At 43.2% G+C, this 15,496-nt stretch overlaps 1 protein-coding gene across 1 annotated transcript; it reads right to left on the bottom strand.

The window, feature by feature from the left end:
• Positions 1-235: 235 nt before the first annotated feature.
• ostc (oligosaccharyltransferase complex subunit) lies at positions 236-11,549 on the bottom strand. Its single transcript, XM_078544709.1, has 4 exons — positions 11,348-11,549; positions 4,386-4,479; positions 3,400-3,597; positions 236-386 (listed from the first exon to the last, which is right to left on the bottom strand). Exons 1-4 carry the CDS (start codon positions 11,484-11,486, stop codon positions 368-370), a joined length of 450 nt encoding a protein of 149 aa, XP_078400835.1. The 5' UTR covers positions 11,487-11,549; the 3' UTR covers positions 236-367.
• Between the last annotated feature and the right edge of the window lie 3,947 nt (positions 11,550-15,496).

Below are 15,496 nucleotides of genomic sequence, written 5' to 3'. Positions count from 1 at the left end.
CAACAGTGATTACACTTCAAAAGTGACTAATTGGCTGTAAGTAGTTTGGAGTATCCAGAGGTTGCAGAAGGTGTTATATAAATGACAAGCGCAAAACCACAAGTTGAACGAGCAGACTTTTATCCGAACCCCCACCCAACTCTTCAAATACTTACGATATTGATGAGTTGGTAGAGTTACCTTTGAATTGAAACAGGTTGTGGTAGCTAATAAAGTTACACCAATATATTTAACACAAGTGTTGTAAAAATTTATTTATGTTCTTTACAAATTCTCTTTCACCTTCAAATTACAGCACAGCACTTTTTACAGTTTCAGGTTGGTCTCCTCCATATGAAATTCTGGCCTTGGCACTCCCAAATTGACATTAACCCATCAAGTAACCCCTGAAAAAAAATTCAGATCTTTAAAAAAACATTTATGATATCACAGCAATATCATCCATTCCCTTTCCAAGGCAAATGGGCTCAAGTTTTCATTCCTTCTGTGGATTAACATTAATTGAGATATTGCATATGTTCATGTTTCATTATGAGACAATTATTTAATTCAGTTTCCATTGCACAAAAATTACCTTCAGACACTCGGAACTTTTCTCACTGACAGGTTATTTTTTCCCATTCACAAACTGGCGAGAGGATAGGAGAGAGTCTGAAATGGAGCAGTGCAAGTGTGGCATGAAGATAAAAGAGCAAGTTGAGACAGGGTAGTGCGGGAGCAGCAAGAGGATATCAGGGCAAATCTGAGAGGGAGCAGTGCAAGAGCAGCGAGGGGATATTAGAGGGAGCAGCACGAGACCAGTGAGAGGATATTAGAGCAAGTCTGAGGGGGAGCAGTGTGAGAGCAGCGAGAGTATATTAAAGCAAGTCAGAGAGGGAGCAGTGCGAGATCAGTGAGAAGATAAAAGAGGGAATCCAAGACGGAGCAGTGAGAGAGTGGCGAAAGGATATTAGGGTGAGTGTGAGGGGGAGCAGTACATACGAACACGAGCTAGGAGCAGGGGTAGGCCACTCGGCCCCTTGAGCCAGTGCGAGACAGTGTGCGGGTTCACAGCTGATCGACTGCGTTCTAAAAAAATCAAAGTGTGACGCAACAGGAAAGCAAGTCAGTGATCAGTTGGTGAGTAATTTTCTCTTTACTCTCTCTAAACTAGGGTATTCGGTCAAATTAAGAATTGACAACTTAAAAATATTCAAATCAGGGTTACTATAACACTTAAGTGAATTAAAGATATAAGCACAGAGGGGTATAAGCATGATGCAGGACGGAGGGGTTCAAATTCTTGGGACATTAGAATCAGTTTTGGAACAGAAGGCACCTATTCAAAAGGGATGGTTTGCACCTCAACAGGACTGGGCCCAAAGGCAATGTTACAATGTACATACGTGAATGCACAGTGCAGTGAATAAGGTTGGTGAGCTACAAGCACAAATAGTGTAGGAATATGATGTAATGGCAACACGAGAAACGTGACTTAAAAATGTGAGGACCGGGTACTTAATACAAAAGGATATAAAAAGTGTTCAAAAAAAGATAGCCAAGGAAAACAGGGAGGTGGGGTGACAGTACTGATTAGGGAACACATTGTTGTGTTGGAAAGAGGGATGCCCCTGAGTGGGCAAGGACACAGTCCAGTTGATTAGAGGTGAAAAGCAAAAAGTGGTAAGATCACACTATTGGGGCATTCTACATGACCAAATAGTCAGAAAGAGAAGAATCTGGGGGTCTTTCCATTACCCAAATATCGAATGGGAGATTATTAGAGTAAGGGTAAGAGGTAGAGGAATCTCTGAAATGTGTTCAGGAGAACTTCCTTGATTAGTGTGTTCAGCCCAACTAGAAAAGACATTGCTGGATCTGGCGCTGGGAAATGAGGTGGGCCAAGTGTCTGTGGGCAAACATTTGGGTAGGAGTGAACATTTGAGGACATAACAAGCAGAGTTGATAAAGGGGAAGCGGTAGATGCAATGTATTTGGATTTCCAGAAGGCATTTGATAAGGTGCCACATTAAAGGTTATTGCACAAGATAGGAGCTCACGGTGTTGGGGGTAATGTATTAGCATGGATTAAGAGTTGGTTAACACACAGAAGACAGGGTCAGGATTAATGGGTCTTTTTCAGGTTGAAAAGACATAACTAGTAAAGTGCCACAAGGATCAATCCTAGGGCCTCAATTATTTACTATCATTATTAATGACTTGGAGGAGGGGCAGAGTGTAATGTATCCAAACTTGCTGACGATACAAAAATAGATGGGAGGGCATGTTATGAGGACATAAGGAATCGGCAAGGGGATATAGACAGGTTGAGTGAGTGGGCAAAAACATGGCAGATGGAGTTTAATGACCAGGCACCCACACAATTTAAAGGGAACATTATGCTGGATCCAATTATCCACCATATGAAGATACAGAACTGACAATACCCCCCACAATTAATTACTTAAGTATGCTCTAATTATCTATTGTGGGGACTTTAGTCAATTTTTGCCCCCAATTGGAGCCTAGATTTGGTCTTCACCTTGGCCTAACAGCACCTATCCAAACATCTGTACCTCTTCAATCTCTAGATATAGCACATACTACAAATGGAGACAGCTAACAGTAACTCCACCAAAATCCTAGGTGCTTCAAAGTTTTGACTGGAGAGGAAAGGGGACTCTGTTGGCCCATCCCTCATTTTCTCTACACTGACTTCTCAAGAGGCAAATATTCTTACTGAACTCATGGGGCAGACTGATGCTAGAACCCTTGTATGTGGCATTATTCTTTTCTGTGGTTGAGGCAATGTCCCTGAAGACCCAGTAGCCATTAGAGGCTAATGAAGTCAAGATTTGGTTCTTCCATTTCCTTTGTTAAGTGGCAACTACTGCAAGGCAATGGAGAGAAGGGCACCTAGGTGAAGTGGGTTTATCTTCCAAAGCAGTGCCTAGAGAATGATTCTCTTAATGGAAAAGGGCATCTTGCCCCTCTTTATTAACTGCTTGGGAACCCCTCCTGAAAGCCAGGAGCAATATCGAAATTAGTTAGTTCTCTCTAGTTTAATAGTTAGGTCATTTCCTACAAATCACCCCGGGTGGAAAACTAGAATTTGCCTGGTCCATGGGAAGGTATGAGAATAATAACTTCTAATCGATGTCTGCCATATACAACTCCACTTGAATACTACAATCGGTGGAATTACTCAAGATTTACTTCCCAGAAATACATTACATGTAACCAATTAGTGTTGGCCCCTTTTATACAAACTTATTTGGCTAATTTTCCTTGAACATGTTAAAGTTCTAAACTAGAAAGATTAAAATGCATTCAGACAAAAGATAAACAGCAACATGTATTATTCAAAGTAAACAGACTACTAGAACAACATTTGGTACAAGTTGGAAGGCTACTACTTACGGCAGTTTCATTCTCATGAAGACTCTGGCCATGAAGAAGCTCAACAGGACACTGACGAAACCAATGAACAAAAGCAGGAATCTATTCAGTTTTGGAATGTTGGGGGCATTTGAACGATCCAAGATTATGAACCCTAGTCCTCCCATTGTAAACAGAAAACTAGAAGCGAGACCTTCCATAATGTACTGTCCATTCACTCTGAAAAAGCAAAAAGAAGCAACATCTTCAGCTCCAATCCACTGTGGCTCCAAGAGAAGGAAAGTATGGGAACAAATCACCACAAGCACAGGTGCAACTCTTAAAAGGACTTGCAGATAAAAATTTATTTGTTGTGTGAAGCATCATATGCATGTGATCCCAATTTTGATGATCTTTGATAGCAAATCACAAAAATGGTTAATTTTCCCAATAACAAATTGGTGCATGTCCTGTTCTACAACAGGCATAACAGCCCCATACTAAAATAATAAAATAACCGGGAGGCTAGGGGAAATGTGAAAAACTAGCTAAATATTGGGGGGGTGGGGGGGGGGGGGTGTGTGTGTGTGTGTGTGTGTGTGTGTGTGAAAATGCACCAGCTGCATTCTGATTTTACAGCAGGGTCCTTCTTCACTGACCCATTGAGCTTAACCATCGATGCCCTCACATACAAACTAAAAGGAGCCAAATTCAATCCCTGGGCACTGCTGGCCTCTTGGCTTAGAAGGAAAAAAACACATCCCTGCAAGATGGGATGTATGTGCAGCCAGCAGGCAAGAACAGAATACAGATAAATTCTGATGACAATCTGAAATAAATTGCTGACACCCAAGGCCAAAAGTACATATTATAAGATCATAGAATGTATATTAATCCATAATGGTCCACTTAGGCAACAGGCATTAGGAACCCACAGTCAAGCAATTATTCAAAGTCTTCAGAGGAGAAAAGGGAGGAAACCAGAAAGAACAAAAAGCAAAAAGGCTGCAGTGTCATCCCAGGCATACCTGTATGCCAAGAAGGCGACAGGCCTCTGGTGGCCATGTTCATCTGTCATTGATCCCACACTTGGAGGCTCCACAATGACATCATAAATGATACCTGATAAAGCATTAAACGTTTTTATAAATATAGCAGCAGAGTACTCTATATACTTTTCATACATTTAAAATCAAAAGCAACATTGGGAGAAAAACGAGACCAAGTTTTCCTTGCAACTGAAAACAAAATGTTTCACAAGCCCAGTACTCTAGGGTATGTCATGTTGTGGAAATGCTTCCCCACCCCCCACCACCCCGACCACAGTGCTTCTGCAAGTGCCAGCAATTTTTCATTCTCACATCACAAGATGTAAATATAACACGTCAGAAGGCTCTTTGACCATGGTCTTTAGTTCTGAAGAGTCATAAGGACTCGAAACGTTAACTCTGTCTTTCTCTCCACAGATGCTGTCAGACGAGTTTTTCCACCAATTTTTGTTTTTCTTTCAGATTTCCAGCATCCGCAGTATTTTGATTTGATCTTATTTACCTTCACACAGTTTGTAGACACACATCCAGCATAGAAGCAGGCTCCCTTTGTGATGTGCAAAACTGTTTGCTATTTCCCTACCTCCACCCATGCCAAATCAACTAAAACCAGCATAGGTCAAGGACTGAACCCTGGACCCTCCTGATCTGCATGGTTTGGCTACTCAAATGCTTTAGCCAACTGAGTCATCAACATCTTAAATATAATCAGTTTAAAAGTCCAATTATAAAATTTTTTAAAATTCATTTACAGGATGTGGGTGTCACTGGTTAGGCCATTTATTGCCCATCCCTTATTGCCCTTGAGAAGGTGGTGGTGCTATGACCAGGACGGGAGGAGTGCGCAAATTATCAAGCCCCACTATTCCACAGGCCATGCTATTAACTTAAATATTTCATTTTCTCACTGAAATGGCCGATTGTGTACCTATACCTCTGGCACCCAGAAGAGACTGACCAGGCTTTTTTCAAAAACACAATGATTAATTTATTTAAAAACAAAACTTCTTTTAACAAGCTGTAAGTGCTGGTTAACAGAATTGTAATCGGGAAGTATAACTATCTATCTCTTCCTAAAGAATTCCCCCAGCACACACAGACAAAAGAGTTTCTCTGCAGAGATGGGCTCTGCAGGATGGGTGTTATAAAATAAAGTCTGCAGGGTCTCAACGCCGTCGACCTGGAGTTCCCTCGTGTGCAGACGGGCTGCTAGTCAAGGTGGATGCCTGGAGTTCTCACTACTGGTCTTAGCTTTGCAGGTCCAAATGCAGACTAGTTACACTCATCTGAGGGATCTCTGGCTACAGGTTGATAGCCACACACAATTTTAGGCAAGGTAGAGAGAGGGAGCCAGTCAAGGTAGCCTTTCTTTCTCAGCTTGTTCTTCAACAAGACTGCCTTCAAAACATGCAGGTTCACAATTTAAGTTTCTTCCTCTCCCATGTGATTGCCTTGTCTCCCAGCTTTACATTAACACTCGTTACAATTCAACACAAAAACTCCTCCTTCTCAAGTGCCATGTAGGTCAGATGATTTCCTGGAGGCCTGCCTGTTGACAGTTCCAAGGTGAACTTATGACCTTTTAAAAAAGATCTCAGGTTGCATCTAGATCATGCCATGTCCATCTATTTTGTAAAAGTAAAAGTCAGGCTTGGGAGATATGATTCTAACAGTGGTGAGCTGCCTTCATTAACTGCTGCAGTCCCTGTAGTGCAGGTACACCTACACTGCCTCCCTTTTTAGTTATTTAAAAAACCTTTTGTTACTGTTTTGTTTGCACTTCAGTCCCACGCTCCTGATCTACGGACACCCGGTGCGGAAGGGGGTCGGGAAGGAGGACGACCTCCTCGTGAACCTGCTCCTGGGCCTGGCTAGGTTGGCCGTTAACAGGTCCAGGCAGCGGGCGATCGAGGGGGGAGTCCTGCCCGGTTGTTTGTCCCTCTTCCGCAGCTACGTTCGCGGCCGGGTGTCCCTGGAGAGGGAGCACGCGGTGTCTGCCGGCACCATCGAGGCCTTCCGTGCCCGGTGGGCGCCGCGGGGACTGGGGTGTTTTGTTGACCCCTTTAATCACATTTTGGTTTAATGTTTGTAAGTTTCCTTTAAACTTTGTCCTTGGTTTTACAGCTGACCTGAATTAGAGGCTGTGCTTGATTTATCCCTTGTTATTGCTGATTTAGTTAATTGTTTTGACTCGAAAAGAGTTACACTGCTGTTAGGGAGAGAGTTCCAGGATTTTGACCCAGTGACAGTGAAGAAACAACACTATAGTTCCAAGTCAGGACAGCGAGTGGTTTGGAGGGGAACTTCCAGGTAGTGGTGCTCCCATGTGTCTGCTGCCCTTTTCCTTCTAGGTGGTCGTAGGTTTGGAAGGTACTGCCTAAGGAGGCTTGGTAAGTTCCTGCAGTGCATCTTGTAGATGGTGCACACTGCTGCTACTGTTTGTCGATGGAGGAGAGGGAGGGTCTTTTCAACTCTTTCGAGTACATTCACAGTTCTTGGTTTCCGGGAGTGGGACATGAACCCACAACCTTCTGATTCAAAGGCGAGGGTGCTATGAACTGAGCCACAGCTGACACAAGCAGGCTGCTTGGCCCTGCATGGTGTCAAGCTTCTTGAGTATTGTTGGAGCTACACTCATCCAGGCAAGTGGAGAGTATTCCATCACACTTCTGACTTGTAGATGGCAGGCTGACTTTGGGAAGTCAACAGGTGAGTTACTCACTGCAAAATTCCCATCCTCTGACCTGCTCTTGTAGCCACAGTATTTATATGGCTAGTCCAGTTTAGTTTCTGGTCAATGGTAACCCCCAGATGTTGATAGTGGGGGATTCAGCAATGGTAATGCCATTCATTGAATGCCATAGGGTGATGGTTAAATTCTCTCTCGTTGGAGATGGTCAATGTCTGGCACTTGTATGGCGCGAATGTTACTTGCCACTGGTCAGCCCAAGCCTGTATATTGTCCAGGTCTTACTGCGTTTGGACGTGGACTGCTTCAGTATGAGGAGTCGCGAATGGTGAACATTGCACAATCAGCAAACATCCCCACTTCTGACCTTATCTCAAATGCAGAACCAAAGCGAGGTTTTTTTTTTATTATTCATTCACAGGATGTGGGTGTCACTGGCTAGGCCAGCATTTATTGCCCAGCCCTAATTGCCCTTGTTCAGAGGGCATTTAAGAATCAACCACATTATTGTGGATCTGGTGTCATAGGTAGGCTAGACCAGCTAAAGAAAGCAGATTTCCTTGCCTAAAGGACATTAGTGAACCAGGTGGGTTTTAACAAAGAAACCTCCTCCAATAACTCATGGTAAAGACATTGCCCTATTTAGCATCTAGGCCAACAGACCAGAAACGTCCCAGGTTAAATTCCCATAGCTGAGATAGTTAATCAGGGTTAAGTGTGGGCCAGATTCGCAGGCCGAGCACCTGGAGCTGGGAAAGGGAAAAATGAAAATCAGTTACTGTTTGCTCTTCGGCAGACAAGATTCAGCTCAGCTGTAACTGTTTCCTCTTAAGTTCAACAGGCTGCCAAAATTCACCATCTAGGCTGGCACGTGAACTTCAGTTAAGCATCAGGCTGCTGCTTAATTTACACCCAGCCATCATTTGGTTGTTCTCTAAGGAAAATATTAATGATAGTTCCAACAGTAATTATGTCTGAGTGTTATATTTATATAGACTTCCAGAGGCATTTGATAGTCTCTCAGACAGTTGAGGTTGAAGCTAAAGGAATTGAAGACAAATCATTAATTGATTAGGAAATTGGCTGAATGATAAAATGGGCAGGTACTCTAATTGGCAGGATGTGACTCGTGCCCAACAGGAGTCTGTGTTTGGTCCACAACCGTTCATTTTTATTAACGGCTTAGATGATATGACAGAGCCACATACACAGATTTGTCAATGACAGATGGCATTGAGAGAAATGCAGCTAGAAAAATTAAATATAACTGGATTAAGTGAAGTGAATGAACAAAACTGTGGCAAATGGATTTCAATGTAAGTAAATATGAAGCCATGCACTTTCAATCTAAAATGATAGAACAGAGTACTTTCTAAATGCTAAAAAGCTACAAATAGTGCCTGTCCAAATAAATTTTGGGGTCCAGGTTTAAATATTAAAATGTCAAACAAGTACAGAAAAAAATCAAAAAGGCTAATAGAATGCTGGCATTTATATTCAGAGGATTAGGAAGTGGGTAAAATCATATTCAGCTAGGCAAAGCCTTTATTAGAACACACTTACAGCACAGTGAGCAGCTTGTGGAAACATGCCTTAGGAAAGATATATTAGCCTCGGAGAGGGCAGATTTAACAGAATGATACCTGGACTCCTAAAGGTTAAATCACAAGGAGAAATCAAACAAGCTAGGGTTGTAAACCCTGGAAATTTAGATGGATTGATCTAAGTTTAAGATATTAAGGGGAAACAAATAGGGTAGATAGAACCTATTTAGTATGATTGAGGAATTTAGGACTAGAGGCTTATAACCTAAAAGTTAGGGCTCTCGGGAGTCAAATTAAGAACTTCTATACATAAAGGGTGATAGAAGTTTAAAACTCTCTTCCATAAATAGCAAACTGGCTGAGTCAATTGCTAATTTTAAATCTGAGATTTCTGACAATCAAAGGAAACGAGGGATATGGAGCAGAGGAAGACATGTAGATTTAGGTCACAGATCTGCCACCATCCCACCAAATGGCAGAACAGGTTTAAGGGCTAAATGGCCTACTCCTGTTCTGATATAAACTAATTGAGCACAAGTACCACTTGGTATTGAGATTGGAACATCAATGACCAACCCATAACCAATGGACATTAAGGGGATATGAAGGCTGGTTTCATCAACCCCCACAGGACCTGCAGTTTATTTTTTTATATTTGATCGTGGGATCTGGGCGTCACTGGCTAGGCCAGCATTTATTGCCCATCTCTAATTGCCCTTGTTCAGAGAGAGCATTAAGAGTCAACCATATTGCTGAGGGTCTGGAGTCACACATAGGCCAGACCAGTTAAGGACGGCAGAGTTCCTTCCCTAAAGGACATTAGTGAACCAGATGGGTTTTTATGACAATCGACAATGGTTTCAGGGTCATCAATAGACTTTTAAAATTCTGGATATTTATTGAATTCAAATTCCACCATCTGCCGTGGTAGGATTCACATTACCCTGGGTCTCTGGATTACCAGTCCAATGACAATACTACTATGCCACCGCCTCCTTATATCTATGGTTAAGTCTTGACAAGGGTTAGAACCTTTATTTTCTTCATTCTTTCATGGGATGTGGGCACCGCTAGCAAGGGCAGCATTTGTTGCCCATCCCTAATTGCTCTTGAACTGACCTTACTAGGTCATTCCTGAGGGCAGTTAAGAGTCAACCACATTGCCGTGGGTCTGGAGTCACATGTAGGCCAGACTAGGTAAGGACAGCAGATTTCCTTCCCTAAAAAGACATTACTGAACCAGATAGGTTTTTATGACAATCTATGATAGTTTCATGGTCAACATTACTGAGATTCTCAATCCCACCAACTGTCATGGTGGGATTTGAACCCATGTCCCCAGAGCATTAATGAAAACAGAAAATGCTGGAAAGACTCAGCAGGTCCATCCAATTTCCACTTCTCTTTAGTTCTGAGGAGTCATACAGACTCAAATGTTAACTCTGTTTCTTTCTCCACAGATGCTGCCAGACTCAAGTTTTTCCAGTATTTTGTGTGTTTATTTCAGATTTTCAGTATCTGGAGATTTACTATATTGATACCTGAAATGAGCAGGTTGTCTTATGAGGAAAGGTTGGACAGACTGTGCTTGATTCCACTGGAGTTTAGAAGAGTGAGGAGTGATATGATTTAAGTATAAAAGATCCTGAACGGTCTTGACAAGATGAATGTGGAAAGGATGTTTCTTCTTGTGGGTGAATCCAGAGCTAGGGAACACTTAAAATTAGGGGTCACCCTTTTAGGGCAGAGATGAGAAATTTTGAGGGTTGAGATACTTTGGAACACACTGCCTCAGAAGGTGGTGGAGGCAGGATCATTGAATATTTTTACAGCAGGGGTAGGTAGATTCTTGTTAAGCAAGGGAATCAAACATTATCAGGAGTAGATGGGAACGTGGAAGTCATCAATGTCCTTTAGGGAAGGAAATCTGTTGTCCTTACCTGGTCTGGCCTATATGTGGTTCCAGGCCCACAAGAATGTGGTTTACTCTTAAATGCCCTCTGAACAAGGGTAATTAGGGATTGGGGAATAAATGCTGGCCTAGCCAGCGACACCCACATCCCATGAATAATAAAAACACAGATCAGCCATGATATTGAATGGCAGACCAGGCTCAAGGGGTCAAATGGCCTACTTCTGCTTCTATTTCTTATGTGTGATTAGTCTGAGTCTCTGAATTATTAGTCCAGCAACATTACCACTACATCACTCACTCCTCTTAAAGGACTTTGAGGCTTCATAAGTGTAAGTTAATCAAATTTAAATATTCAAAAAAATTAAGGCCATTATCCAACTTTACAGTGAAACAATCTTTCAAGAGTATTAGAAGTTTTACACTAAATTCAGAATTAAGACAATCAACTCAAAGTGAGACTCCCACCTTCAAGGGTTAATCCGCATTATATCTAGTGTCGTCAGGCCTCAACTCCAGGTTTACAACATAACTTATTCTACAGAAGAGACTGATTACATTTAAAAACTAAATTAAAATAAACACCAGTGGCAAAAAAGTTTAGGGACCAGCATCAATCTGAATCAGTTTAGCAACTTGCATTTCTATAACAATCCTCACAGGGGTGTTAACCCCCCACCTTCACAGACTTGGGAAAACAGCCAAGGTCCAATGGGATGGGCAAGGTTTTTGCAGAGGGAGTTTGTAGGGATTGCTCCTGGGGACGGTTCCTGTGCGGTGCTGCTAGGTCACTCACCGCCGGTGATTAGGAAGTAGGAGATGATGACAAGCGCATACACGGTCATGGCGGACGGCATATGCAGCCATCCCGGCTTCTTAAGCTTCACATTGGGACATTCGAGCACCACAAACGGCAGAGCGAACACCGTCTCCATGTCCAGGCACTAATCTCCCCGACCAGCGCAACGTGTCCCGGAAACACCGACAATCACTTCCGGTGTGCCGCACACGTCAGCCCTCCGCGCGTTGACGATCACGTGACTTCATCGCTTTTGATCATGTGGTTTACCCTTCGTGCTGTTGAGAGCGCTGCAATTATGATGTCAGACTGGCTATCGACATTCCATAGCACTGTAGTGCGATGTGTTATGCGGGATATTGGGTTGTTAATGGGTTAATTCGAATCGTCTAATTTGCTAATCAGATAATGTGTAGACCAGTCCTGTTCCTGTAGTGTGGTTAACACGTTCGCCTAACACGCGAGAAGTCCCCGTCCCGAAACCGGGTAGAAATATTATCACGGACAGTGTTACAACATCACATAATTTGGCCTCCTGTAGTACAGCGTGGCAAAGATGGAAGGTAGAGCAGTAAAATGTGTTCCAATAAAGCTCCCATTTCATATACCTTTGCAGATTCATTAAGTATTTTATATTACCAAGAATATTGTAAGCACCTTTCACGATCTCTCAAAGCATTTTATAGCCAATGGGGTACTTTTTGACGTGTTTTTATCACCGTTCTAATGTAGGAAAAGCTGCAGCTAATGGATGCTCCGCAAGCTCCACAAACAGCAAGGTGATAAACGACCAGATCATTTTTCTCATGTGATGTTGGTCCCAGGACACTGAAGAGAAATAATGGCCCGGGATTATTTATATGCTCCTGAGGGGGGCCTTGACAATGCACACCTTCAGTACCGTTCTTCCCTTTGACAGTGCAACATTCCCTCAGTACTGCCGCTCTGAAAGTGGAATACTCCCTCAGTTTTGCCCCTCTAACAGTGCAGATTAATGTCAGTTAATAAAGTTATGGTTAGGGTTAATGTTTAAGATTAATAGCTAGGGCCAAACAGTTTTTGATATTTAGGGCTAATGGTTAGGATGAGAAATGACAATTGGGGTTGGGCAGGAGGAAAATTGGAAAAGCAATAGGAATAAGAGAATTTTATAGTTCGGGGAACAGACAGGTGTTTCTGCAACTGCAAACGTGATTCCAAAATGGTGTGTTATCTCCCTGATACCATGGTCAAAGATGTCACTGAGCGGTTGCAGAGCACTCTGAGGGAGGAAGGCCAGTGGTCATGGTCCATATTGGTACCAACAACATAGACAGCAAGAGAGATGAGATCCTGCAGGCAGATTTTAAGGAGCTAGGAAGGACACTAGCAAGGAGAACCTCAAATGTAGTAATCACTGGACCACTCCAGGTGCCATACCTTAGTGATATGAGGATAGAGCAGATAACTGCTTGGTTGGAGAGATGGTGCTGGTGGGAGGGAGACTGGTTCTGAGGAAGGGTTTCACCTCAACAGAGTGTCCTTATGGAGCAGTTTGCTAGTGCTATTGGGGAGGGTTTAAACTAACTTGGCAGGGGGATGGGAACCAGAATGTAGCATTAGAAAGGAGAAACAAGGTGCACTAAGAAATGAGAGGACAGAAAGTACTAGAGTAAAAACAGTAAGATATTAGGTTTGGCCAGATTAAGAGGGAATGCCATAAGATCCAAATTGTGTTTACAGTGCATGTATATAAACACACAAAGCATGGTAAATAAGGTTGCTGAGCTGCAGGTGTAGATAACCACATGGGAATCTGATGTGGCAATAACAGAGACATGGATCAGGAAAAGAACAAGACTGGATACTAACTATTCCTGGATATAAGGCGTTCAGGAAAGATGGGGAAGAAAAGAAAGACGTATGGTATAATTGATGAAGGAGAGTATTATAGTGCTGGAGAGAGAGGGTTCGAGGACAGAACTAATTGGTTAGAGCTAAAAAAAACAATAGAAGTGCCATTAAACTACAGGGTGCATTCTATAAGTCACCAACTAGTGGGAAAGATATAGAGGAGCAAATTTCTGGGAAAATAGAGGTGCAAAGACTATAGAACAGTGATAATGGGGGATTTTAATTATCCTAATATAAACTTCAATCATAATAGTGTAAAGGGCAGAGGAGTTTTTGAAGTGTGTTCAGGAGAACTTCTTGATAAGTATATTTCCAAATCTATGGGGAAGGAGGCATTGCTAGATCTGGTTCTGGGGAATGAGGGGGATAGGTTTCAGTAGGGGAATGTTTAGGAAACAGCGATTACTGTATCATAAGGTTTGGGTTAGATATGGAAAGGGATAAGGAGCAATTTAAAGTAATCAGTAAGGGGTGCGTGAGGAGACAGGAGATTATGCTTGGGTGAGACAGAGACCGAATGAGTAGTGAATTAGGTTCATGTGGGAATTCGGTGCACAGGGGAAAGGTATCATAAGGATAGGAATTATTCTAATTTAATTAAGAAGGTTAACTAAGTCAATTAAGTTAACTAAATAACATAAGTAACAATGGCAGGACAGGTGTTTATGTTGCAGCTGTGGAATTATTTTTTATTCATTCATGGGATGTGGGCTTCGCTGGCTGGGCCAACATTTTTGCCCATCCCTAGTTGCCCTTGAGAAGGTGGTGGTGAGCTGCCTTCTTGAACCGCTGCAGTCACCTCACCTTGGGAGTTCAGCTCTTTTGTCCATGTTTGAGCCAAGGCTGTAATGAGGTCAGGAGCTGAATGGCCCTGGCAGAACCCAAACTGGGCTTCAGTGAGCAGGTTATTGCTAAGCAAGTGCCGCTTGATAGCACTGTTGATGACCCCTTCCATTATTTTACTGATGATGGAGAATAGACTGATGGGGCAGTAATTGGCCGGGTTGTATTTGTCCTGCTTTTTGTGTACAGGACATACCTGGGCAATTTTCCACATAGCCGGGTAGACACCAGTGTTGTAGCTGTACTGGAACAGCTTGGTAGGGGCGGCAAGTTCTGGAGCACAAGTCTTCAGTACTATTGCCAGAATTTGTCAGGACCCATAGTCTTTGCAGTATCCAGTGCCTTCAGCCGTTTCTTGATATCACGTGGGGTGAATCGAATTGGCTGAAGACTGGCATCTATGATGTTGGGGACTTCCGGAGGAGGCCGAGATGGATCATCCACTTGGCACTTCTGGCTGAAGATTGTTGCAAATTCTTCAGCCTTATGTTTTGCACTGATGTGCTGGGTTCCTCAATCATTGAGGATGGGGATATTTGTGGAGCCTCCTCCTCCAGTGAGTTGTTTAATTGTCCACCACCATTCACGACTGGATGTAGCAGGACTGCAGAGCTTAGATCTGTTGGTTGTGAGATCACTTAGCTCTGTCCATCACTTGCTGCTTATGCTGTTTGGCACACAAGTAGTCCTGTGTAATAGCTTCACCAGGTTGACACCTCTTTTTTTAGGTATGCCTGGTGCTGCTCTTGGCATGCCCTCCTGCACTCTTCATTGAGCCAGGGTTGATCCCCTGGCTTGATAGTAATGGTAGAGTGGGGGAAATGCTGGGCCATGAGGTTACAGGTTGTGTTTGAGTACAATTCTGCTGCTGCTGATGGCCCACAGTGCCTCATGGATGGCCAGTCTTGAGCTGCTAGATCTGTTTGAAATCTATCCCATTTAGCATGGTGGTAGTGCCACACAACATGATGGAGGTTATCCTCAATGTGAAGGCAGGACTTTGTCTCCACAACAACGATGCAGTGGTCACTCCTACCGATACTGTCATGGACAGATGCATCTGTGGTAGGCAGACTAGTGAGGATGAAATCAAGTATATTTTTCCCTCTTGTTGGTTCCCTCACCACCTGCTGCAGACCCAGTCTAGCAGCTATGTCCTTTAGGACTCAGCCAGCTTGGTCTGTAGTGGTGCTACCGAGCCACTTTTGGTGATGGACATTGAAATCCCCCACCCAGAGCACATTCTGCACCCTTGCCACCCTCAGTGCTTCCTCCAGGTGGCGTTCAACATGGAGGAGCACTGATTCATCAGCTGAGGGAGGGTGGTATGTGGTAATCAGCAGGATTTGACCTGATGCCATGAGACTTCATGGCCGGAATCGATGTTGAGGACTCCCAGGGCAATCCCCA

The sequence above is a fragment of the Cetorhinus maximus genome, chromosome 1 (assembly GCF_964194155.1).
Source record: "Cetorhinus maximus chromosome 1, sCetMax3.hap1.1, whole genome shotgun sequence".
NCBI classification, from domain to species: domain Eukaryota; kingdom Metazoa; phylum Chordata; class Chondrichthyes; order Lamniformes; family Cetorhinidae; genus Cetorhinus; species Cetorhinus maximus.
The sequence above is the reverse complement of the archived record's forward strand: the minus strand, read 5'-3'. Positions and strand labels throughout refer to the sequence as shown.

What these genes read in the sequence shown, in the direction of transcription:
- ostc (XM_078544709.1), bottom strand. Translation starts at nt 11,486, where the DNA reads ATGGAGACGGTGTTCGCTCTGCCGTTTGTGGTGCTCGAATGTCCCAAT. An exon ending in CTACTTCCTAATCACCGGCG is followed by an intron (nt 4,480 to 11,347) that starts GTGAGTGACCTA and finishes ATGCTTTATCAG; the next exon opens with GTATCATTTATGATGTCATT. An exon ending in GTCGCCTTCTTGGCATACAG is followed by an intron (nt 3,598 to 4,385) that starts GTATGCCTGGGA and finishes TTGCTTTTTCAG; the next exon opens with AGTGAATGGACAGTACATTA.